At 43.7% G+C, this 27,175-nt stretch overlaps 1 protein-coding gene across 2 annotated transcripts in view; it reads left to right on the top strand.

Annotated features, from left to right (window-relative positions):
* Window positions 1–27,175, top strand: part of LOC134582998 (cholesterol 24-hydroxylase-like) — a 77,695-nt gene that overhangs the window by 32,968 nt on the left and 17,552 nt on the right. For both annotated transcript variants that reach the window (XM_063439734.1, XM_063439735.1), the window contains 6 exons: window positions 978–1,088; window positions 2,654–2,810; window positions 10,182–10,244; window positions 14,439–14,511; window positions 24,133–24,217; window positions 26,795–26,905. In XM_063439734.1, coding sequence (XP_063295804.1) covers window positions 978–1,088; window positions 2,654–2,810; window positions 10,182–10,244; window positions 14,439–14,511; window positions 24,133–24,217; window positions 26,795–26,905 — 600 coding nt within the window. The remainder of the gene's footprint in view (window positions 1–977; window positions 1,089–2,653; window positions 2,811–10,181; window positions 10,245–14,438; window positions 14,512–24,132; window positions 24,218–26,794; window positions 26,906–27,175) is intronic.

Consider the following 27,175-nt stretch of genomic DNA (forward strand, 5'->3'; position numbering starts at 1 on the left):
TATTTGTATTTTATATATAGATAGATATATATAGAATGTCATTCTAAGTGTATTCTGTTTCCAATATATATATATTAACAACAAAATACAGTTAGAATGAAATTACATATGAATATATAATTTATTTTATATTTTGTTTCAATATTTTATTTATTTATTTAATTATTTTATTTATTTATTATTGTAATTATGCGTATATATATATAATATATATATGTAGATCTATTATATATATAATATATATATACATATTATATATATGTAACGTCATTCTAAGTGTATTTTAATATTAATATATATACTAATATTAATATTAAAATACATTACGTATGACGTTACATATATATAATATGTATATATATTATATATATAATATATATACATATTATATATATATATAAAAAGGCATTTATTTTATAACATTTTAATATTTATTTTTTTACACTACCTACCAGCAGGGGGACTGTCTAATATTTTAAACAGTCCCCCTGCTGGCAGATCCATAGCCAGCTATAGGGGGCCATGTGATCGCTCTTTGAGAGCGATCACATGGCCCCCGGGGGCCTCATTTGCCGGAGGGGGGCTGCCTGTGCTCTCAGGCAGCCCCCCAGAAGAGGATCGCGGCGGAGGTGAGTACGCCGGACCTCCAGGGGCTGCAAGCCGTTACGGCGTTCTATGCCGCCGCAACGGCTTTAAAGCCCTTTAAAGCCGCGACGGCATAGAACGCCGTAACGGCGTTAAGGGGTTAATAGGGAACACATGGGGTGTGTGGTAGCATTGTAACATAGCTGTGTGATACAAAACCAAATACAAACATACAAAATGTGTATGTATGTATGCGCTCAAACTCCCACTACTCCTGGGCTGCATCAATGACTGTAGTACTCATCAGCTCCAATACATTATGTAAAACCCATGTCTGAATATAAAATAAATGAATGCTGCTTTCTACAATACTCATTTCTGTTAAATTACAGGTGGCTTTTGCAATGGATTTAAACTGCCTGGAGGACGAAGAAACACCATTTCCCAAAGCAATCTCGCTAGTTATGAGAGGTATGGTGGAATCACGCAACCCTGCAGCAAAGGTCTGTATAATGTTTTTTTTTTTACATTTTTTATTTTCAGATTAGATCAGTAATTAAACACGAAAGTAGTACAATATATGCACAGAATTACAACAAAATAAAAAAAATTATGAATAATGAACAAAATGAATGATAAACAAAAATTCAGTGCAGACGTTATACAATGAGTAATACACAGGAGTGGTAAGCTGAGGCCTTGGGTCTCATGGTAGGCCCAGCATAGCCTGGTGTGAGAGCACAGAATGTCACTTGGTTTAATAGATGTAAGTATTTATAGGTATACCCTCTATACCGTAGCAACAAGCTATATTCACTAGGTGTATATCCATTGAGTAAGAGGCCATATAGCAGCTAAGGTAAACTATTCAGAGGACACACTGAATGCCTCATTTGGGCCTACACAGAGTTAGGTAGAAGGAGACCCCACAAAGCTGTCCCACTTACTCCACAGCCATTGCATTTGAAAAGAAATGGTGAAGTAGGGGGATAAGCCCAACTCAAATGCAATTTCGTAAATATAAACTTTTTTTTAATTACAATAAAAAATCATAATTTTCACCCCTCCCTTTCTCTTCTTACCTTTGCCAAGTGGGGGACAGTACTAAACCCTGGTGGTCCAGTGGAGAAGCCCTGGTGGTCCCAGTGGTGAGAATGAACTCTTGCGAGATTCGGAGCGTTGCCATGGTAACTGCGGCAACGCTCCGTGCTCACGAGAGGAGAGCCTGGCGGAGCTTCAGGTTAGATCTCACCGTGTTCTCTCTCCCTCCCTCCCTGCCGGCTGCAGCATTCCAGTGCTAGCGGGCTGGTGAGGGAGATCTCTGATCTCCCTCCGGTCCTGCAGAGCCGGCAGGGAAAAGCAAGGCACGGCACGATTATTTTCTCGGAACTATGACCATATGATCATAGCACCAGGGAAACATGTTGTGGCAGCCCTGTATGTCCGTCGTGGCGCTCTGGCACACAGTTTGAGAACCGCTGTGCTAGACTGTATCATTTCATTCATCGTCAATTACAGAAAAATGCTTGTATGTAACTGTTTATGTGTCAAATACTTCTCAATACAAAGCCTTATCCATTCTTGTACTAGAAGTGTACTTAATCATAAGCTGAATAGTACAATAAACTATTTAACACCAAAAAACTAACAGATTTTTTTAAAATAGGGTCCAGACGACTATAATAATAACTTCAACTGCCAGTGGTTTGATATACATTATTGTTATACTGACCCCCCACAAACAAAGACCATGTATAAAATAAATTACAAGGAGAAAGTATATCAGCTGGTTTCAGCAGTGGTAATGTTACTGCCTTAGAATTTGGAAATGTAGGCCTTCTTTATCTGTAATATCCCAAGTTCCATTTAAGCTTCTTTTAAAAGATGTAATATGTAATATGTAATGTCATATGTAGTCTGTTTTGCTTAACATTGCTAGAATAGATTTAGAAAATGCATTATTAATAATTATTAATAGTGATCATTCACTGACACTCTTTGAAGGTTGTTTTCTACGGTAGATATGAATGGAGACTGACTGACCACAGTCTTGTTTCTTTCTAAATAGTTTTTGCTGGGAAAGCAAGCAATTATTCGAGAAGTCACGGAAAGTATCCGATTCCTCCGGGAAACTGGGAAAAAATGTATAGAAAAACGACGGAGAGCTATAGAAGAGGGAGATGATGTGCCGGACGATATCCTGACCCAGATCTTCAAAGGGGCAGGTACAGTTTATGTTACATGAATTGAATGGTGCAAAGACTTGAGTAAACACGAGTACATATTAGATAATAAAGCTTATAATAATAGCTCATAAAATATATAACTAACGTAATATCATAACCGACAAGACACATGATTTAGAATCAAGTCTGTAAAGTGTCAGGGCTCCGCGGGCAGCGGTGAGGGGAGGCTGCAATCCGCTCGCAGCACTCACCCTCGGTCCGTCGCTGCCCGCGGTCCCCCCTCCTCTTACCGGTCGGCGAGCGGCGTCCTCTCCTCTTGACACGCCGCTCGCGTCCTCTCCTCCTCCTCCCCCCAGCGGCAGCATGTCTAACGCTGCACGCTGGGAGCCGGCACCCATATCAGTACGCCGGGGTCACTCACGTGACCCGGCGTTAAAGCGACAGTACAACAATCACAGTGGGGGGTATAGATACCCCTCACGTGTGTTTGTTAATTCTGATTGGAAGTTATCCAATCAGAATTAAGGCAAGGATATTTATACTTACCTTTCCTGTCTCTCAGTGCCCTGTTGTGGTCTTTGCTTTAGAGTATTGATACTGAACGTGTGCTTTCTGGTTACGTACTCCCTGGCTTGTTATACTGACTTTGTGACTTTCTCCTACCCTTTGACCTCGGCTTGTTTCTCGTTATTCTGTTTTCTGGTTCACCTTACTCGGCTTATCTCCAGACTATTCTGTGTGTGCTTAGCCCGGCCACTCTAAGGTCCGGTACTGCACACTTTCTGTGTGTGTGTCTGTGTGTGTGTTAGCGTGTTGGGTTCCCCGAATCGTGACATTACAACAGGGCCATAATGGAACCTGCTGACATACCACAGCTCCTAGTTAATCAGGAGGCTAGAATGGATGGCTTGGACCACCGTATGGATCAGTTTGCTCAAGCTTTGCAGACCATACTGGCTCGTACTGCACACCTGCAGCCTGCCGTCCAGGAGGCGGTTGCTGCTGTGCCCGAACCCAGTGCCACTCCAGTACCCGTTCCTGCTCATGTAGTCCATATGACACCGCCACAGCGCTATAGTGGTGACCCAGCATTGTGTCGTGGTTTCCTCAATCAAATTGACATCCATTTGGTGATGAATCCACGTTCCTATCCCACCGACAGATCCAAAATTGCCTTTTTGATAAACCACCTGTCTGGGAGAGCTTTAGCATGGGCAAACCCCATGTGGGAAAATATGTCTCCTATGTCCTTTGCAGATTTTTTGTCAGCATTCAAACGCATGTTTGATCAACCCGGTAGGGTTGCCTCTGCTGGCAAAGCTCTGCTTAGTGTTCGACAGGGTAACAGATCTGTAGCGGATTATACTATCGAATTCCGCACTCTAGCAGCTGAAGTGGTTTGGAATAACGACGCCCTCGTAACAGCCTTTCAGGAGGGTTTGGCCGCTTACATACTGGATGAGATAGCATCCAGGGAACTGCCTGTCCTTCTAGATGATATTATAGACTATGTAATCCTTATTGATAACCGCATTAGAGAGAGACGTAGTCAAAGACGGCTGGATACACGGGTGTTACCTGCTCTACCCAGTACTGCATTACTAGCGTTACCCGCTCCTAGGCAACCATCCCCCGAACCCATGCAATTGGGTGCTACGGGGTTAACTGAGGCTGAAAGAACGTATCGTAGAAGGGAGGGGTTATGTCTTTATTGTGGAAAGAGGGGGCACCACTGTAATACATGCCCTAAATTACAGGGAAACTCCAGCACCTAAGGCCTAGAGAGGGGTCGGCCTCGGGTGTTATGACTTTGTCCCCTCATGTGTCCATCTCCAGACCATTTATTACGGTTTCTCTTTTGGTCAATAAAACCACTATAAGCCTTGATCGATTCAGGTGCGGCAGACAACCTTATGGATGAGACCTTTGCCAAAACCGCAGCCTTGACTTTGATCCAAAAGGCCACACCCTTGGCCGTTGAGGCCATAGATGGTAGACCACTTGAGAAACCTCTGGTGACCCATGAAACCCAAGATATAGTTATGTCTGTGGGTGCTTTACACAAGGAAAGGTTAACCTTCCAAATAATTGACTCCCTTACTGCTTCCATTGTTCTGGGTTTTCCCTGGTTAGTTAAACACAACCCAGTACTTGATTGGGGTTGTTTAGACATACTCTCCTGGGGGGAATCCTGTCAACGAGACTGTATGGCCCAAGTACGTCCCGTTTGTTTGCTTAACGTGCCCACGGCTAAACCGCTTTCTGTTTCTGTCCCTTCTGTGTATGCAGACCTTGCTTTGGTTTTCGAAAAAAGGGAGGCAGATAAGCTACCCCCACACCGTGAGTATGACTGTGCCATAAACCTATTACCGGGTACTATGCCTCCTAGGGGTAAGGTCTACCCTCTTTCTGAGAAAGAAAACCAGGTCATGGAGGAGTACATACGGGAGGCCTTAAGTAAAGGTTTTATTAGAAGGTCCTCCTCTCCTGCCGTGCTGGTTTCTTTTTTTGTGGCAAAAAAGGAGGGCGATTTGAGACCGTGTATAGACTACAGAGCCCTAAACAATATAACGATTAAAAATGCCTATCCGATCCCCCTCATTACTGAATTTTTGATCGTGTCAAAGGTTCTAGATATTTTACTAAACTAGACCTCAGGGGGGCTTATAACCTTGTTCGTATCAAGGAGAACGATGAATGGAAAACGGCATTCAATACACGTAGTGGGCATTACGAGTATCTGGTCATGCCTTTTGGATTGTGTAATGCTCCTGCCGTATTTCAGGATCTCATAAACTATGTCCTTAGAGATCTACTGCATGTCTGTGCCGTAGTCTACCTTGATGACATGCTTGTATATTCTCCAGATTTGAAGACACATCATACTCATGTTAGGATGGTGCTTAAGAGGTTGTTGCAGAACGGTCTTTATTGTAAATTAGAAAAATGCTTATTCGACCAAACTTCTGTACAATTCCTGGGTTATGTTATTTCTGAACAAGGATTCAGCATGGATCCTTCTAAATTGGAAGCTATACTGTCCTGGCCCCTTCCCCAAGGACTTAAGGCAATACAGCGATTTATAGGATTTGCCAATTATTATAGAAAGTTTGTTAAAAACTTCTCATCCATTATTTCCCCTATCACTAAACTGACAAAAAAGGGTTTACACCCCAGGGTTTGGAATCCTAATGCTATTGTGGCCTTCGAGACTCTAAAAAATGTATTTGCACTGCCCCTGTGTTACACCATCCTGATCCTTCCCTTTGTACTGGAAGTAGACGCCTCTGAATCAGGTATAGGAGCAGTGTTGTCACAAAGACAATCGTATGACGAACCCCTCCTTCCCTGTGGTTACTTTTCTAAACGCTTGTCAGAGTCTGAAAAGAATTACGACGTCGGGAACAGGGAATTATTAGCTATAGTGATGGCATTTAAAGAATGGAGGTACTTGTTAGAAGGAGCTAGACACAAGATTCTGGTTATAACCGATCATAAAAATCTATCCTATATCGCAGATGCTAAGAGGTTATCCTCTCGTCAGGCTAAATGGTCTTTATTTCTCTCACGTTTTCAGTACATAATCACATACAGGCCTGGTTATCGAAATGTCAAGGCTGATGCTATCTCCCGCCAGTACGAACCTGTAGATTCTATTACCTCCACTCCTGAGCCCATTGTACCCACAACTAATATAATAGCTACTACCCGTTTGGTTATCTCGTCTCTTTTTCTTGATGGTATCAAGTCATACCAATCCCAAGCACCCTCTGAGACTCCTATTGGTAAGCTATACGTGAAAGTAAAAGACAGAAAGAAGTTGTTAACTTTATTTCACACTGCCAAAACGGCTGGTCATCCAGGGGTTACCAAGACTTACAAGGGTCTTTTCCAACAGTTTTGGTGGCCCTCACTCAAAAAAGACGTGGTAGATTATGTGCAGGCTTGCCGTGTCTGTACACAGTGTAAGTCCCCTAATGTTAAACCCCTTATGCCCCTATCTGTACCCAAGAAACGGTGGACACACTTATCCATGGACTTTATTGTGGATCTTCCTTCATCTGATGGGCAGACAGTAATTTTGACTGTAACGGATAGGTTCTCCAAAATGGCGCACTTCATTCCGCTTAAGAAGCTACCTTCTGCGGTTCAGTTGGCTCAGGTGTTTGCCAAAGAAGTGATCCGCTTGCATGGTATACCACAAGATATCGTATCTGACAGGGGCCCTCAGTTTGTCTCTCGGTTTTGGAGAGGCTTTTGTGCTGAGATGGGGGTCTCCTTATCGTTTACTTCCTCCTATCATCCGCAATCTAATGGAGCTGCCGAACGAGCAAATCAGTCTGTGGAGTTGTATTTACGCTGTTTCACGAATGCACACCAGGACAACTGGTCCCATCTCCTTCCCTGGGCTGAGTTTACCAGGAACACTGTGTCTCATTCTTCTACTGGCGTAAGTCCTTTTATGGTGGCTTATGGGTTCCAACCCGCTGTCCTTCCCGGTGTGTTCTCCGACAAGGGAATGCCCGCTTTGGACGAGCACCTCGCCTCCTTACGGAAGATGTGGGATCAGGTACATGCTGCTCTTTGTCGTGCTGCTGCTACTCAAAAGAGATTTGCTGATCGTCGTCGGTGTGCGGCTCCTTCTTATGCTCCGGGTGATAGGGTTTGGTTGTCCTCTAGGAATCTCCGCCTTAGGGTTCCCTCGATGAAGTTCGCGCCCAAGTTCCTTGGTCCCTATAAGGTGTTGCGTAGGGTGACTCTTGTGTCCTACTCCCTGGCCTTGCCCCCTTCCATGCGCATACCTTTCACACCTCCCTTTTGAAGCCCTTGCTCTGTAATCGGTTCTCTGGGTCTCTCAGGCGTTCCGATACCCTCCGCGCGGTCTCTAGTGACGTATATGAGGTGGCTGCTCTCCTTGATTCTTGTTTCTCTCGAGGTCGGTTGCAGTATCTGGTTGATTGGAAGGGTTACGGCCCGGAGGAGCGGTCGTGGGTTTCAGTCTCTGACTTGGAAGCACCCTCTTTGATCCGCTCCTTTCATGCGCGGTTTCCTTTGAAGCCTTCGGCTTCCCGCCCTCCGGGCGGTCGTCGAGGGGGGGGGGGTTATGTCAGGGCTCCGCGGGCAGCGGTGAGGGGAGGCTGCAATCCGCTCGCAGCACTCACCCTCGGTCCGTCGCTGCCCGCGGTCCCCCCTCCTCTTACCGGTCGGCGAGCGGCGTCCTCTCCTCTTGACACGCCGCTCGCGTCCTCTCCTCCTCCTCCCCCCAGCGGCAGCATGTCTAACGCTGCACGCTGGGAGCCGGCACCCATATCAGTATGCCGGGGTCACTCACGTGACCCGGCGTTAAAGCGACAGTACAACAATCACAGTGGGGGGTATAGATACCCCCCCACGTGTGTTTGTTAATTCTGATTGGAAGTTATCCAATCAGAATTAAGGCAAGGATATTTATAATTACCTTTCCTGTCTCTCAGTGCCCTGTTGTGGTCTTTGCTTTAGAGTATTGATACTGAACGTGTGCTTTCTGGTTACGTACTCCCTGGCTTGTTATACTGACTTTGTGACTTTCTCCTACCCTTTGACCTCGGCTTGTTTCTCGTTATTCTGTTTTCTGGTTCCCCTTACTCGGCTTATCTCCTGACTATTCTGTGTGTGCTTAGCCTGGCCACTCTAAGGTCCGGCACTGCACACTTTCTGTGTGTGTGTCTGTGTGTGTTAGCGTGTTGGGTTCCCCGAATCGTGACATAAAGTTTGCTCCACATTGCAACATCATCTACCTTAAACTGTAAATAGTGCATGTGGCCTTGTGTCTGATCTAACCTTAAAAGGATACTCTAAGCACCAAAACAACTTCAGCTTAATGAAGCAGTTTTAGAATACAGGTCATGCACTCTCACTGCTCGATTCTCTGCCATTTAGGAGTTAACTCACTGTTTGTTTCTGTTTATGCAACCACACCTTCCCATGGCTGTGATACAGTCTGCATGAAAAAAACTATTGATTTTCAATCAGGTATGACAGTTTTTATATCCTGCTCTGGTAGTTTAACTTTAATAACACACAGGAGGCCCCCACATGGGTCTAGCAGGCTATTAACAAAGCAGGAGATAAGACGGTCTAAATTAAACAGACTGTGCAACAAAGGAAATTAAAACATTAGATCCCTCTTTAAAGGAAATGTATAGGGAGGCTTTTTAATTAATACGCAAGGCGCACAGGTGAGACTGTGGCTACTTAAACAAAGTGATATTACTCATAAATGACAGAGAATTGAACAGACTGCAGAGCATGATCAATACACCAAAACCGCTTTATTAAGCTAAAGTTGTTTTGGTGCTTATAGTTGCAGCAAAGCTCTAGTCATTACAAAGACTTTTCTCCGCTGGATCAGTAGTAACTAGAACTCTGGAACAAGGAGCTGCAAGTAAATAGCTCTATCCCTCCCCAGTAACTGGACGACACACAGATCTGGGAGTACAACTGTTTCTTTTTGTAGCAAACTCAGTCTTCTATGCACAGACTCCAGCATTGTGTCTCCATACAAAATAACACAAACCCCTCCCAGGCATCCGTGTGTCAAATATCGGTAACTCAATTATCTCTTAGTTACAGAAACCATAGAACCATACAGAAAATATACAAACATTCTCAAAACCACATTCAAACTACACAGGAGCCCCACATGTCTTACCCTCGAATAGCCTGGATCTGAGCACCCAAGTTGTCAAATAGCGCTCAGATCTGTTTGGTGTAAAGGAATTGCCATTGGGGCAAAATTCTGACCGGCTGGCCACAAGGTTGTAGCCCAAAATAGTTCCAGGGAGAAAGAGGCAACGGCAGGTCAACGTTCCTGTGCGAATACAAACTAATGCTCCCTCTGGCTCTTAAAGAGCGAATGCACCCCTCAGACAAACAAGTTTTTTTCCCCAAGCGCTCTCCTGGCTTGTCTGTGAGAGGAGCAGGCAGCGGTATGGTTTCCATTGGTATGCGAGATATGGTATTCGAAATTAGTTCCAGGCGTTCTATGTCCAAGTACATAAGTACAAAAGGCAGCCATTACATAAAGCATGTGCGTTCTGTCATACGAATGGAGGCAACCCAGAGAGAGCACTTCAGTGATCAGTGTTCAGTAGATATAAAAAGGGAAAACGAGTTTACTATCAGAAACCGAACAAGGGTGTTACGGGCAAGTAAATTACCAAATGGAGAGAGGACTAAGTCTACTACAATAGTTTCCCGTTAAGAGAGACTTGATGTCTTTGTAAATTGTAAACATATCTCCTCTGAGGTGTTTTAGTGATTGTTATTTTTATGCGTCCTGTTCCTGATTATTTTACTGACTAATTTGTCAGCTCGTCCTCTACAGAGTGGAATTAATTAATCTGTTTCTTCTTTCCCATTGTTTCACAGCTCTGGAAAAAGATTTTGATCCTGAGACATTAGTCGACAATTTTATCACATTTTTTATTGCAGGTTTGTAAAGGGATATTTTGTAATTACCTTGTGTCTTCGAGATTTAGTGGATAGCTGATAACAACAGATTATATATAAATATATATGTATATATCTACTAATATACAGTTGTAATAAAAAAAAATCAGGTCCATTGAAAAGAAGGTTTATTGTCTAAATACAGACTTTCAGCTGTTTGCAATTGACAAATCAAATAAAAGCAATTGAAGTAGCTTAACACAATTAATTCTTCAAGTGGTTTCCTTAAATTCAACTGAAAATGCAACTTATAATGACTTCTCCAGTCTCAAAATTATTCAACCACTTCTTGGCAAGCATCTTTAGAACTTAATAGAGCACCCTTTTGGTTTTATGACCCGCTGGAAAAGTTATATTCTTGGGTTTACTTGGCGGGCTACAAAATTAATAAAAGGAATGGAACATATCAGCTATGAAGAAAGGTAAACAAATTTAAACCTATTTAGTTTAGAAAAACGTCGCCTGAGAGGGGATATGATAACATTATACAAATGTTTAAAACAGCTACTAGATGCATACTTGCAAAAACAGAATATTCAAGGATATAATCTTTCAATGTAGGGTAATAACTGCTTGATCCAAGGATAAATCTGACTGCCATTCTGGGGTCAAGAAGGAATTTTGTTCCTAGCTTGTTGCAAAATTGGAAGTGCTTCAAACTGAGTTGTTTGCCTTCTTTTGGATCAACAGCAAAAAACAAATGTGAGGAAGGCTAAACTTGATGGACGCAAGTCTCTTTTCAGCTATGTAACTATGTAACTTGCTGTAACCGCCTTCTTCAAATTTCACCAGATATTTTCTATGGGGTTCAAGTCAGGTGACTATGATGGCCGATGTAGAATTTCCCAGCAATTCTTCTGCAACCAAGCCTTGGTATAAGGTATGCTTGGGATCATTGTCTTGTTGGAAGGTCCAATGACGCCTAAGCTTCAGCTTCCTCACAGATGGCATGATGTTGTCTCCTAGGATTTCCTGATACTTTAATAAATCCATCTTGCCTTCCACATGCTGCAGGTTTCCAGTACCAGAGGATGCAAAGCAGCCCAAGAGCATCACCGAGCCACCACCATGCTTAACTGTAGGCAGAGTGTTCTTTTCAGCATACACTTCCTACAGACATACCGTTGATCCATTGTGCCTAAAAGTTACAGTTTTGTTTCATTGCTCCACAAAACGAAATCTACTGTACTTCTGTTTTGACCATATTGGAGCTGACATTTCTTGTGCTTTTTGGTCAGTACTGGTGTACCACTTGGAGTTCTGGCAAAGAAACCTTCTGCATTTAGTACACACTTTGCTGTGCTCACTGAAACCTCAGTGCGTGTTCAGTGCACAAGTTCTTGCTGCAGGTCTTTTGCAGTCACTTGAAGGTTTATCACAACCTGCCTTCACAGAAATCTGGCTGCAGGAATTGATAGCTTCTTTTTTTCTACCCCGTCCAAGTAGTATAACTGCTGTTCCTTCAACTTTGTCGTCTTTAGGAACATTCAGTGCCTTTCCTATCTTTTTGTTTGTGAAGGGCAATGATCTCTTCTCTTAACTTTGTGGACCATGACTTAACGATATTTCTAACATGCAGTCAAAGTGACATTCAACAAAACCCAAACCAGTCCAGGTATTTCAAGTGATCTAGCTCAAGCACACCTGATGCAACTAATGAAGCCCTTGAAAACATCTGTTTTGCATATTTGTGCTGTTGTGAGGGATTCTATTTAGGGGTTGAATCATTTTGATACTGGAGAAGTCATTACAAGTTGCAGTTTCAGTTGAATTTTGGGAAACCACTTGTACTATTCTATATTAGTGTGTTAAATCCAACTATTCTAAGGTGCAGTAATACGGTCTAGTATTCAGGTTATATTTTCTTTGTTAACATAAGTTCTGAGTGTTGGGTCTTTACAGTTAGAACAATAAAGATGTAGAGTTCTCTGCCTGAAAAGATGGTTTTATCAGAGTCTATCCCTAGTTTTAAACAGCAACTGGATGAATTATTGAAAAAACACAATATTCAGGGATATGATATGTTGGGCAGACTAGATGGGCCGAATGGTTCTTATCAGGGCCGGTGCTAGGATTTTTAGTTACACAGGCGAAGATGCATTTTGGCGCCCCCCAACCCTCATTAAAAAAAAAAAAAAATGATCTTCACCTGTGTGTCTTTCCTCCCAAGCCACAGGCACACAGGCATCATTTTTCAGTCACACAAAGTCATAGTCATACAGGTACACTGTCATACAAAGACAGCAATAATCATACAGAGACATACAGGCACATACAGTCAGAGACATACAAGCAGAGACATACATGCATACAGATACATGCAGGCATATAAAGACATACATGCATACAGAGGCATACCGTCATACAGACACATACATACAGACAGGCATACAGAAACATACATACAAAGACATTCAGGCACATACATATAGACAAAGAAACATGCATACAGAGACATACAGGCATGCAGACACATACATACATACATACAGGCATACAAAGACATACACACATACAGATACATGCATGCATACAGACATAACGTCATACAGACACATTCATATAGACAGGCATACAGACAGGCATACAGACACATACATACATACAGAGGCATACCGTCATACAGAGGCATACCATCATACAGACACATACATACATACAGAAACATGCATACAAAGACATACAGGCATACAGAGACACACAGACACACACATACGTACATACAGAGACATAAAGGCATACAGTTACATGCATGCATACAGAGACATATATACAGACATTCAGAGACAAACATACATCCAGTTACATACATGCATACAGAGACATACAGAAACATACGTACAAGACATACAGGCATACGGACACATACATACATACAGAGGCATACCGTCATACAGATACATACATACAGACAGGCATACAGAAAAATACATACACACACACACACACACACACACACACAAACTCACAGACACATACTCGAACACACACACACACTGACAGACACACATGCTCACATGTGCGCACACACACTGACATACTCACACACACCGACAGACACACTCACTCACACACAAACTCATAGACACACTTACACACACACTGACAGACACACATACTGACAGACACACACACACACACAAACTCATAGACACACTTACACACACACTGACAGACACTCACACTCACATGCACACACACAGTAATTAATAAAGTAATTAAATAAATTACATTTAAATTTCCCACCCAGCCTCCCTTCCTGGAGTGCTGGCGTGGGTCTCTCATTGGTGGTCCAGTGAGGCTGCTGGGAGGCGTGCGGCTGAAGTTGACTAGGAGGCGGCGAGGGAGCTCTCTGATCCCTCTGACCGGCTCCCTCGCAGGCTGTTTTCTGATGCCGCGGGAGCCGGAATATGACATCATATTCCGGCTCCCGCGGCATCTGCAAAAGGCGTGCGAGGGAGCCGGTCAGAGAGATCAGAGAGCTCCCTCGCCGCCTCCTAATCAACTTCAGCCGCACGCCTCCCAGCAGCTCCGGGGATCCAGGAGGTGACCAGGCAGGAGGGAGCACTTCCCTCCTGCCGGTCACTGGAATTTTGCGACCCCAGAGCCGGTGCGCCCTAAGGCGGCCGCCTGTGCCGCCTTATGGACGCGCCGGCCCTGGTTCTTATATTTAATATGTGTGGTAACAGTTTCTTGATCCAAGGAGAGATCTGACTGCCATTCTGGGGTATAGGAGGATTTTTCCTAGTTTGCTACAACATTTTAAAAAGTTTTAAACCTTGGTTTTGCCGTCTTTTGGATAAACAGCAAAAAAAGATGCGAGAAAGGCTGAACTTGGTGGTTGCGAGTCTTTTTTCAGCCTACATAACTTTGTAACTGCCTAGAATGCCTTAAAGAAAATTCCAACTATTTTAAATGTATCTGTGATTTTAAATATGACCACAGTGGGTGACCACATTGTGTGCCAAGGGGATTAACATTTCTCCTGCAAATTAGAGCTGCCCTTTCCAAGGGAGAGTATTGTTGATTTTAAGTGGCATCCTTGACAAACTTTTGTGCATAAGTTGTCTGTCCCTCGAACCTTGATTGTTCTTGTGTAAGTATAGGTAAATGTATTGTGTAAATGTATTGTCATGGAAATTGTCATTAATTTACAAATTAACTATTATTTTCCAGGCCAAGAAACCACAGCTAACCAGCTCTCGTTTACAGTTATGGAGCTGGCTCGGAATCCACCAATATTGGAAAAGTGAGTCTAGTGCAAACTCTCTAGTGCAACAAACTAGAGAGAATTGCTTGAAATATTTCAAAAATTGTGGAACCCTATAGGACAATAGACTGTACTTAAACATTCAAGATTACTGAATGTTTGCCCAGATGTAAAAAAACATTGACCCCTAAAAAAATACAACTAAAATTGCACCAAAAAACACAATTGTAGCAAGACAAATGGTGCGTTGTATTGTAGTGGCAGGTTTCTTTTTTTAGGAAATGGCAAGCCCTGGGTCCGAAGGAATGCCAAAATGTAAGCAATTTCAAAGAAACTGGAAAATATAATACCCTATATGAACAATTTCTGGGCAAGTCACCACGTATGGTAACATGTACCTTGAAATCCACAAAAGCAAGAGCAAAGTCCTATGAAATCGGACAATATGATGTAAGCATGTGGGGTCAAGGTGCCAATGTGAAACCAGTTTTAGACGTTTTTTCATTATCTTGATGCAAGCAATATGCACGTGAACAGGTTGTTGATCCAAGGAGAAGTCCGATTCCCATTATGGAATCATGAAGATACATTTAACTTTTTGTAGCACAATTTGCCATAACTTCAATATTTTTTTTGTATTTTTTTTTGTTGCTTTCTTTTGGATCAACAGCAGAAAAAAAATGGCCTTTACCTTTTTGTGGCACAATTTGCCATAATTAGAATTTTTTTTTTTTGCTTTCTTTTGGATCAACAGCAGAAAAAAATGATGTGTTTTAAAGACTGAACTCAATGGACTAATTAATCATATATAAGATTATGTGAATTACTAAAAGTGTATTGTTAATATTTAGTCATCATCTCAGTCCAACAATAATTGGCCATTTAAATAACCTATATAGAATTCATATCTGATATTGATATTTTAGATCAATCTGAACTTCAAGCTGTTTCTGCAAATGACTATCTTGTTTCTGAAGGTTCATCACTGTCCAGACTCCCTATGTTTTTAATATTTTCATGTATCAGAACATTCACATGTTTTGGATTTCAGTCTGATAATAGATCATTTCAGCAGAGCCAGCAGGTCTCCTGACTGTCTTCATAGCAAGAGTTCCTGCACTGCATGATCTATAGCTGATACATTGTGGACGATTTTATGATATTTTAAAATCCATTTTGCAATAGTTGTGTATCATATATTATATGTAACAAACCGGGAATGTTACTACCTCAATCTGCAAATCCTCAATTGATGCTTTTCTTTATACCAGGGGTTCCCAATTAATTTTACCTGTGGAACCATTTGACACAGTGTACCAACACTGTGGAACCCCCCCAAAAATGTTAAGCCATAGCGCAGATAGTTAACAGATAGTAGTACTTAGGACTAGGTGTGCTTTTGTGTGTACAGTTGGTGTTCGTATATAATTTTTGCATTTTGATACAGGGGTGTGTTTGTATGTAATCTTTGCATTTGCGTGCAGTGGTGTGTTTGGATGTAGTGTTGGCTTTTAAATGCGGATGTACATTTGTGTGTAGTATTGATGTTTGAGTAAAGGATGTATTTGAGTGTTCATATATAAATTTAGCATTTTAATTCAGTGGTGTTTTTTTTTTTTCAAATTTAAGTTTTATTGAAAGATTTTCACAAAATATGGGGTACAGAAAGGAAAAAGGAGGGGGAAAAAAGAATAAGAAAAAAACCCGGTAATTCGTATTACAATGTTACATAATGAAATATAATGAAATCGGGTGGGTTAGAGCAAAACGTATACACGGATCGGCAAATAAATTTACATTCGTTCAGATATCTTACTACAAATATCTTAATACAATGCAACTTATTACAATGCAATTTAATACAATGTAATACAATACAATGTAATGCAATCCACAATTCGACCGCTCCATAACACCGAAATGCCAGAAGTGGGTACCTTCAGGTAAATACTATAGGTAAATACTATTGGTAAATACTATAGGTAGAATGGAATACTAGAGAAACATATCAGGAGTAGAACGGGGACTCCCCTGTTAAATGACATCTGACGTATCAGTGTGTTTGGTTAAATATAGTGGAGTTCATGGGACACTCACATCCTACAACCTCTAGTTATATTTCACATGTCCCATGCAGGACTCGACTGTGTTATAATCCCTTCTCCCTCTGACTGTATTAAGTATTGGAGTTCCATTGGTGCCAGTTATGGTGGGATTTAATCATTTGTGTAGCTGTGTGCGCTGATAGCATTTCAAATTTTAAAAACTGCTGTGTTTTCTGGTGTAGAAGGATAGGCTGTGGACACGTGGTTTGTTTCCAATGGGAGGCAATAAGACTGCGTGTGGCTAGGATCAATATGATTAGTAATTGTTTGTCCGGGTGTGTCAAGTTATCAGGCACCAATAGAAAAAGACCAATTCGTGGTGTCGGGGTCAAGGGCAGAGAGCCAACTCTATTCCACAGGTTTTGGGTTTCCTACCACAATGGGGCGATGAGAGGGCAATCCCACCATATATGGGTCATTGTACCTTTGGCTTTGTGACATCTCCAGCATCTATCGGGGGAGCTAGGGTAGATTTTATGTAGTCTGTGTGGTGTGAGATACCATCGATAGATGAGCTTTTTATGTGACTCTATATGAGAGTAACAAGAAGGAACTCCTTTTAAACCTAGGAGCGATTTAAGCCAATGGTCATCAGTAAAATTCGCAAGGTTTTCCCTGTTCCATTGGAATTCGTATGTAAATTCTGGGTCAGGGGTCTGTTCATTCATCACTGCATAACCTAAAGATAGGGTTTTGGCCTTGACTGGGGTTTTATGGCATCGGTCGTACAGTGCAAGCAGGTTCTTGCCTGGCCAGTGAGCCACGTCTGCGGTTGTGGTAACCCTGTTGGCTATGTTCTTTAATTGAAGGTAAGGAAATATAAAGGAATGGGGTAAATCATAGACAGTTTGGATTTCCGGGAAAGGTAAGATCTCCCCTCGTCTACAAATATCAATAATGCGGGGGCTACCCAAACCCTTCCATTTATGCATAGATAGCCAGGGTAATATCGTGGTGAGCACCTTTAATGGTGCCCACGGTAGGAACTTATGGTCAGGTGTGCGTTTGCGATGTAAGTTGTCCCACGCTAGGATTGAGAACCTAGAGAGAGGTAACAAAGTATGGGTATTTTTCCTAAAGTGCTTGGGTGTCCACATGAACTCTATTGCCGATCCCATTGGGCTATAATTATTTTCTATATCCACCCATTGTAGAGTGGATCTAGTGGAGTGAAGTTTGACTGCCGTTTCTAGTACCGCTGCTCTCTGGTACATCATTATATTGGGGGCACCTAGTCCTCCCCTTGAAGTTGGGGTTTGGAGAAGTTTGTGCGACAGCCGAGGTCTCTTTCCCTCCCAGATATATGTGGATATTATCTTTTGTATCTGTTTGCCGAGTGTTGGAGATATCGGGATCGGTATCATCCGAAATATGTATAATAATTTTGGGAGTAATACCATTTTGATTGTATTTATCCTCCCAAACCATGAGAGCATCACGTCTTTCCATTTGTAGAGTAGTTGAGTGCACATTCGCGGCAGTGGCGAGAAGTTGTGTTTAATTATTTCCCTGAATGTGGGTGATAACTTTATACCTAGATATGTAATGTGGGTATGCCTCCAATCAAAGGAGAATTTGTCTTTTAATGTTTGGATAGTGGAATGCGGCAGTCTCATTGGTAGTGCTTGTGTCTTTGTTTGATTTAGCTTATAGTAAGAGATCGCGCTATAGTCTTGTAGTGTATGTATGATAGTGATTCGGGTTAGATAGGGTGATGAGAATGTCATCTGCAAACATTGATAGTTTGCATTCCGTATTAGATATGGATATTCCTGTTATTTCAGTGTTTTTCCGTATCTTATCTGCTAACGGTTCTAATGACAGTACAAATAAAAGGGGCGACAACGGACAACCTTGGCGTGTGCCATTCGTAATTGGAAAGGGGTTTGATAGAAAGCCTGCATTGGCTACTCTGGCTGATGGACTGCTGTATAAGGCTAAGACACCTTTTATGAATGAGTCAGGAAAGCCGAACTTTAGCAGAACTTGTTCCATATATTGCCAATTTAACCTGTCGAGGCCTTCTCCGCGTCCAGCGCTAAGAGAAGGCCCTCCATGTGCGACGATTCCATATGGGCTAGCACATTTAGAATTTTTCTTGTATTGTCCGATCCTTGTCTAGTTGTTACAAATCCTGATTGGTCATTATGTATAACCCGAGTCATAATATGTTTCAATCTTTCGGCTAGGATTTTAGCGTAAATTTTGGTATCACTATTCAAAAGTGATATGGGTCAAAAATTTTGCCATAATGTGGCCGGTTTGCCAGGTTTCGGTAAAGTGGAAACATGTGCTTGTAGCATTTCAGGTGGCATATCTCCTTTGGTGAAGCAATGATTAAGGAGCGCCGTCAGGGAGGGAGCTAGGATGGTGGAGAATGTCTGGTAATAGAGATTAGTGAGTCCGTCCGGGCCCGGTGATTTGTGTTGGGGTAGTTGGCGAATAGTTTGCAATAATTCTGGTTCGGAGATCGGCTGGGTGAGTAAATCAATTTCAGTCTGTTGCAGTGTAGGAAGGTCAACTGTATCTAGAAAGGTTTGTATTTGAGAAAGGGAGGGGGTATGGGTGGTGTTGTCGTGCTTGAGGTTGTAAAGTGTACTGTAGTATTGTGCAAACTCTTCCACAATTTCCTGTGGGTTCATTAATTTTTTTGTGTGTCGAGGAGTGAATCCAGGCCACCCTAGAGTTGGCCATTCGAGCTTTTAGTTTGTCCGCTAGTGTAGAACCTGATTTGTTCCCATGTGCAAAGAATTTATGTTTATACCGCTGTAGAATATAATAGTTTTTTTCTAATTCCATTTCGTATAATCTGGTTTGGAGGCGTCGAAGTGTTGTGCTTTGTGCTACTGAGGGGTTTAGTTTGTTGGCATGAGTGAGGGTTGTTATTTCATTGATGAGTGTTGAGTATGCTTTCTCCCTTTGCTTTTTGGCTTGGCTAGCATGCTTAATGAATGACCCTCTAATCACGGCTTTATGGGCCTGCCAAATCGTCTCTGTAGGGGTGTCGCGAGTGGTATTAATTTCGAAATATGTTTTGAGATCCTCCGCAATTTGGGTTTTAATACGGGGGTCTCTCAATACAGTTTCATTAAGTCGCCAAGCTCCACGTCCCTTAGAGGGAAAGCGTTCTTGCAATGACATAGTGATGGGCGCGTGGTCAGACCACGTGATGGTCCCTATGGTTGCAGCGCATATTTTTGGAACTGTGGAGGAGTGTATCAAAAATCTGTCAATACATGAATAAGAGTTGTGCACCTGGGAATAAAACGTATAATCCCTGTCAGAAGGGTGGAATACCCTCCATACATCCAAAAGCCCCGCCGTGTGTATTGCCGTCTTAAGGTGTGTCGCTATAGTCGAGCGTTTTTGAGCCGTGGCCCGTGATACTGTAGTAGCATAGGTCGTGTCCATCATGCCATCTAAAACAAAGTTCGTGTCTCCCCCTATAACCAATGTTCCAAATACATGTGTTTGAGTTAACGAAAGTATTTTGTTAGCGAATTGCAGGTGATTGTCATGAGGGCCATAAATATTCATCAGGGTGTAGGGTTCATTATTCAAGCGGCATTGTAGCAGTAAGAACCTACCCTCTTTATCACTTACTTTTTTGTGAAACGAGAACACTACATCCTTATTTATCAATATCGAAACCCCCTCTTTTTCTTAGCATAGCCCACATGAAAACCTATCGGAAAATGTTTAGAGGAGAACTTGGGTATATTAGATTTCAGAAAATGGGTTTCTTGAAAGAACGCTACATTAATCTTTAATTTTGTGGCTTCTGCTAAGGCCAACCTCCGTTTGTGTGGGGAATTTAAACCTTTAGTGTTAAGGGATAGTATATTCAAAGACATCTTAATGGTAAATAGGGTTACAATGGGTCGGCAGGATAGATCTATCCTGGGTACAGTCCAGGAGTGAAATCCGTCCCCGCCACATATCCGAAACATCAACCATAATAGTAAGAATGAGAGCCTTGCTTATATGCATGACATAAATTATATTATAAAGGTGACAAAAACATATCAATAATACGCCATTTACCAAACCGTAATGAAGTGATTGGTAGTCAAATAACCTACGTGTGAAGGAGGACGTCTTGTGAGGAACAGGTAGCGTTACGTGCGGATCGTCATTATCGCTCCAAATAGTATTGCAATAAAACTGTACGTTACATTGTCTCGTGTATATTCCCAGGATCCGTGGTAAGGAAGGGGAGTAATAATAATAATAATAAAAAAAAGGAAAAAAACATAATGGGCCATACGGCAACTATATACAAAAAGACACGCCAGGACATAACGTCCAGTGTCTGAGGAGGAAGTATCGGCCCTATGGAGCCAGATTGGGGGAGGGTGAATTCAAAACATGGGCAGTAACTTATACCCTTAATGTGTCAGTATTACAAAGTGTCGCCTGTCATGGTGAGCTGGTCTAACAGTCATTGGTGCTGCTGCTAGAAAAACACCCACATAGAACAATTTAGTAGCCAAACGGGCTTACGGTTAAACTTAAGTACATCATAACATTATCAGTGAATTTAAGTTATTAACCTCACGTGATGTCATGTCGGCTCATTTCAGAAGAGCAGGATATCACCGGACCTGTCGGCCCTTATCGTAGCAGTCTCTCACTTAGATTTTGCTACTTGTATCCAGTCTTTGGAAATTTTCGTTGGCGATTTGCGACTGTCTCTTGGACGTCCTCTCCGGTTCGGTGATCGAACTGTATATTCCAATCCGTCAGTAGTTGAATTCCTTCTGCTTCGGTTCTGATCTGATGCTCGATTCCATTTCTTCTCACGATTAAGCGCGTGGGGTACCCCCATTTGTAGAGTATAGCTGCCTGACGCAACGCATTAGTGATGGGCGTGAGTGCTTTCCTTTTCGCCAGTGTGACTGCTGACAGATCAACAAAAAGTTTGTTCCCAGTGTATTCAGCCAGAATATTGGTGATGTCCCTGGTTGTGCGCATATAAGTTATTTCGTTGTAAAATAATGAATTCGAGCGAGTACATCGCGTGGTATAGTGGCCGCAAGAAATCGTGGCCGGTGTATGCGATCTATGCAAAGATCTTGGTCAGTGAGCTCAGGGCAGAGTGTTTTGAATAGGGTCAGCGTGTAGGCCTTGAGCTCCGACGAAGTAATGTTTTCAGGTATGCCGCGTAGGCGGATATTGTTGCGCCTATCGCGGTCTTCCTGATCTGCTATTTTGGTAGTTAAGTAGTTAATCCTCTCCTCAAGGGATTCATAGGAGTCTGCCAGATTATTATGAGCTTCTATTATTTCGTCTGCTTTATCCTCTAGTTTGGATGTGCGTTCACCAATAGCTTTGATGTCAGTCCTGACATCCCTGGCTAACTTGGCGAATTCAGCTTGAAGGGTTTGCTGTAATTCCTTCAGCATCTTATGCAGCACGGTCTCCGATGCAGGGGCAGAGTTATCCAAGGAGACAGATGTTGTCGCTCCTATCTGAGCATGCTGCAGGGGACGATGGGCCGTCGGCGCCATCTTGTGAGATCCGCCGCGGCGATATTAAGGCCGCGATTTGCATTGTTGTTGGGCGTAATTTCGCTTTTTTCGACGATCTCTGTGACATAGCTGTGTCAGGTGAGTGGTAGGTATTCACTTGAGGCAGGGTGAAGTCACTGCTGCTCTGCTAATCGCTATTTCGGTCGCACCCCCAACGGAGCTGGTTACTCACACATCCACTTTCTCGAGCAGCCAGGCCACGCCCCCGAATTCAGTGGTGTTTTTGTAAATAATGTTTGTGTTCGCAGGGGTGTGTTTGCATGTTGTGTTGGTGTTTGAAAGCTAGGCTGTATGCACATATACTGCCACGTACATACATACTTACACAGATACACAGACACATTAACACACAGACTCACATACACACATATAAACAAACACATTTATATAAACACTGACACATACACAAAGATACGTGCACAGACCTTTAGACACACACACACACGACATACATTCACTCAGATACACACAGTGACACATACACTAGCCTTGCCACACTGACAGTCAGATACACACACTGGCACATAGAAACACACACATACTGACATATATACACACACACACACTCAGATACACAAACTGACATTTACACACACATTGACACATACACACTCAGATACACACCGTGGTACATACAAACACACTAACACACACTTACATATACACACACACACCTTGACACATACACACACAAACACACTGATACACACACAGATATACACTGGCATATGCAAACACACACCTTGATACACAGATACCCACACACTGGCACATACACACACACACACAGTAACACACAGATATACACACACTAATACACACATACTGACATACACACACACACAGATACTCACTGGCATATACAAACACGCGCGCGCACACACACACACACACACACACACACACGTAGCAGGCTCCCTTATGTTCGGTTGTCCATACCCCCTTGTTCGTCTCACAAATGACTGGTGTATGGTCCCTTGTTATGCCCCAGTGAACACTTACCTCCCCTGGCTCTTAACCACAAATTAACAACTTGACACCTTCACTTGAGTGCTTTCCCAGGGTGGCCGCCGTTCGTATAACCGAACGCATGTGGTCCAGTGCATGGCGCCCATTTTGTCTCCCGAACGCGCCAGTGGAGCCTGGTCGTCAAACTCCTGGTTCTGTTTTTGGCCTTGCATCTCCACGCAAAGATGGTACTACTGCCCGTCTCACTTCCCGACCAACTAGACGAATGGCTATTGGGAGATAGGATCTACCAAGCAGGGGGAGCATTCACTCCATAGCAGCCAGAGGGAGCGTTCGTCGGTTTACGTTCAGAAACCCCCCCCCCCCAAAGCCGACCGTCCTTCCTGCCATCCTGTTCTAACAGAACCTAGGGTTCCGTGGAACACTAATTGAGAAAAACTGCCTTTTACTACATTGCTGGATTGATTTCCTCCCCATCCACTGTTTAGTGAATATACCCTTAATGTTAGGTTTCCATTTATACTATCTCACTATTCTATATATGATTTACTCCTAGTAGAAGAATTAGATTTTTATTTTGCCCTTTTAGATATTCTCAAATAAGGCTTTAAGGGAGAGAGATTGCAAAAAGTGTAACTGCACTTTAGGTGCAGAGAAGTTAGCCTTATTCAATCCATGTAGGGTGGAATAATACTGCGCAAACTGTCAGGCCATTTGTAAAGTGCTATAATGATGTGTAGAATGAGCAAATATAATTTTGGAGATTACTTGCTGTTTCCTACACCCATGTAATATATGGGCCAACATTCCGTAATTACTTATTCACCTTTCCCCACACTACCTCTATTGCTGGTCACTTTATTGTTTTAAGTATTTTATGTAGACCTTATTTGGTTCACTTATTTCTGGCCTCTTAAAAATGTCATGCTGACACCAAAATATGTTCTCTGAAATTCCCCAAAAAATTATCAATCAACCTATGACTTCTATAAACTTCCCTTTCACATGGCTTATGTGGTTCATCTGATGAAAGACCATATCTTGTTTACACGCAGAGCCCAGGCTGAAGTCGATGAAGTTATTGGAGCAAAAAGAGATCTCGATTATGGAGACCTCGGAAAACTAACGTACCTGTCCCAGGTAAACACTGCTATAATAATGTGCATCCTGTAAACAGGGACATAAGATAAGTTTTTAAGATGCTGGTTGACAAGTGGCTGATAGTATAAAATGGTTGCCCTGTTTCTGCTGTCCATACAGAAGATCCCCAGGTATCTGGCCCTCACTTGACATTTGCTATGATCTGTTCCAGGAGCAAAGCATCCTGAGATAATATACAATGGATGTCAGAGACACTTTGATGCTGAAATAGTACAGAAAAGAACTCCCTTAGATTTATAGCAATTTATAATCTGCACATTGAATATCCATTTGGCTAGCACAATGTATAGATACAAATATTAGCATATTAAAACTGCAATGTTATTTGTGATAGAGTCCATTTAAAGTGACTCTATAGGCACCAATACAACTTTAACTTAGTTTAGTGGTTTGGGTCCTCAGAGGTCCTGAGGAAAGGCAGTATTTACATTGCTGCCTACGGCCACCTCTAGTGGCTGTCATTTGTACAACCACTAGAAGGACTTCCTGCATTTAGCAAAGTTACATAGTTCCTAATTACATAAATACATAGTTATAAAGGCTGAAAAAGACTTGGGTCCATCATTGTCAGCTCATCAAGATTGCATCGCTATGAGGAGATGCTGATTTGCATAGCACAGTGATTGGTAGCGCATGCATAATAACCTCCCAATAACCCCCGCAACAACTCTGCATCACCCACATTACTGTAGAGGCTTAGCCACGCAGCATCGCGTCTACTTTCATCGGCGTTAGGGCCCCGAGGCAACAAGTGTCACCATGGGCGGCAAGGCACCGTTCTACCCTTTTTTGTAACAGCGGTGCAGGCCGTGGAAGCCCCCACATCCAGAACATTCGTGGTTGTACTTGCAGGTGGAGCCCCACTTGCCTTGCCCCTCATTAAAGAGCCAGCAAAACCCTTTTTTACAAGAGGCCAATGCGGGGACCTGACGCCCTGTTGCCGCCCGCATGTGAAAAGGGGGATGCCCTCTGAACCATCATCAGCTTCATACACAGAGGAAGATCCATCTGATCCCACCCCTCCTGGTGTCCCGCCCCTGCTCCTGGCCCCACCGGCTGTCATGAGTCCCCGAGGCCCCACTGGCCTTACCCATGGGACTCCTGTTCCGCTCCCGGGCCGACCTGCTCCTAGATCCACGCCCTGAAGCCACGAGCGCTCCCAGAGGAACCGCTGGCCTCCAATGCTGCCCTGGCTGTGGACCCAACACCCCTGGGGACACTGCCCTCAGTCCCTGATGTGACCTGCCCAAAGCCAGCAGCCGGACTCGATGCACGCCTCTTAATGGCACCCGGGGTTCTGCTAATCCGCGACCTGCCCGGCACCGTGCGCGATCCTGTGTGATCCCTATGCCCCATTGCCCTGGGACCCTTAAACAAAGTGTGACCCCTGTGGTCCGCCTGCGTCGCCTCCCAACAGCAGGCCTTGCGTGCCCCAAGGTGCACTCTGACAGACCCACCTGCTGCCCACTAGCCCGGGCCTAGGTGATATCGGCCTCCTGACCAGGACCACTCATCGGTGTGCCCTGCGCATCCACCCCAGGGGACACAGGATGGGAAGGACCCTGACTCCAGGGGGCCTCCCTCCGATCCCAGCGAGCGCCCCCTAGCCTCAACCCTCACATGGGAAGGCCCAGCTGTACCCCCAAGACCCTGGACAAGCAAAGGAGGGGGACCCCCCACACCCAAGGGGCCCACTGCACCTCCATCTGCCCTGGTACCAGGTCAGGAAGGGGACAAAGCCCTGGGAGGCCTGCTATGCCCCCCAGCGGCACCCCCAAAGCCCATGGAGCTTGCTGCCATCATCTGTGAACTCCCACTTACCTGCACACTGTCGGGCCTTCCAAGGGCCAGGTCCTGTGCTGCACCAGCTCCAGCCTCTGCCCGTTATTCCTCCCGACCACCACGGGGCGCCCAGTCTCCATGGTCCCCCGCACCTGGCACACATCCTAGGCCCACCAAACCAACAGCGGGGGCCTGCAATCCAAGGGCGGCCCCCCACTGTTCCTGGAGCTGCGCTGCCTGGCAGTGATGGGCCAGCCAATCCACCTAAGCTCATGTGGCCGGTCGCGACCATACCCATCCCAGTCCTGGCACTGTCCACAACCGCTGGACCCGGGCTCAATCATTGCGTCAGTCTCCGCTGCTGTGCTTGGACGCCGGCCCCCACGGCCATCTTGACCCGCCGCCTCCAGGACAGCTCCGAGCCGCTCCCGCAGCCACGACGTCCCCCTGTCCCATGCTACCTCCTGGATCCCGGGCCATCAGCTCAAAAAAAAAAAAAATTACCAGGCCCAAGCAATGGAAAAACACCAACTCAGTCTGGTAGGTCAAATTAGTAATGGGGGTTTCTAAAATGGCCGGCATTTATATCAGTCCAACCCCTAAACCCTACCCCACCAATTACCAGCAGGCTCCCCCTAAGCTCACCTCCAAGCCCTGTCAATGCCCCCTCTGCTAAGCTGCTCTTTTCTCCTTGGGGCTACAGAAGCTTATTTCCATTGTAGAAAGGGCAAAGCCTATTTAGGAAACAGAAATGACTGCCAACGTTCTTTTTAGGTGCTGAAGGAGACATTGAGATTATACCCACCGGCTCCAGGAACGTCTCGAGAGCTGCCTGAAGACCTCATGATACAAGGATTAAAGATTCCACGTAAAGCAACTATATTTGTACGTTCCCAAAATACCTCAATTAGATTTGCCTATTTTGCTCCCTTGCTTTAAAAAGATACAGATTTTAAGATAAACAAAGTGTGTTTCCAAAGGAAATACATGCATGGTTGTTCACTTCAGTGTGAACTGTCAGAAATGCAAATTAAATTTTAAGTACACTAATCTGGGAACAGGGAAGGATCCAGAACCTAATCTCTGGAGAGGCACTGGTAATGTGCAGTAGTAGGGAATCGGGGCTGTAGTTGGTGGATAGTAGCTATAATTGGG

This window comes from Pelobates fuscus, chromosome 13, assembly GCF_036172605.1.
Source record: "Pelobates fuscus isolate aPelFus1 chromosome 13, aPelFus1.pri, whole genome shotgun sequence".
NCBI lineage: Eukaryota > Metazoa > Chordata > Amphibia > Anura > Pelobatidae > Pelobates > Pelobates fuscus.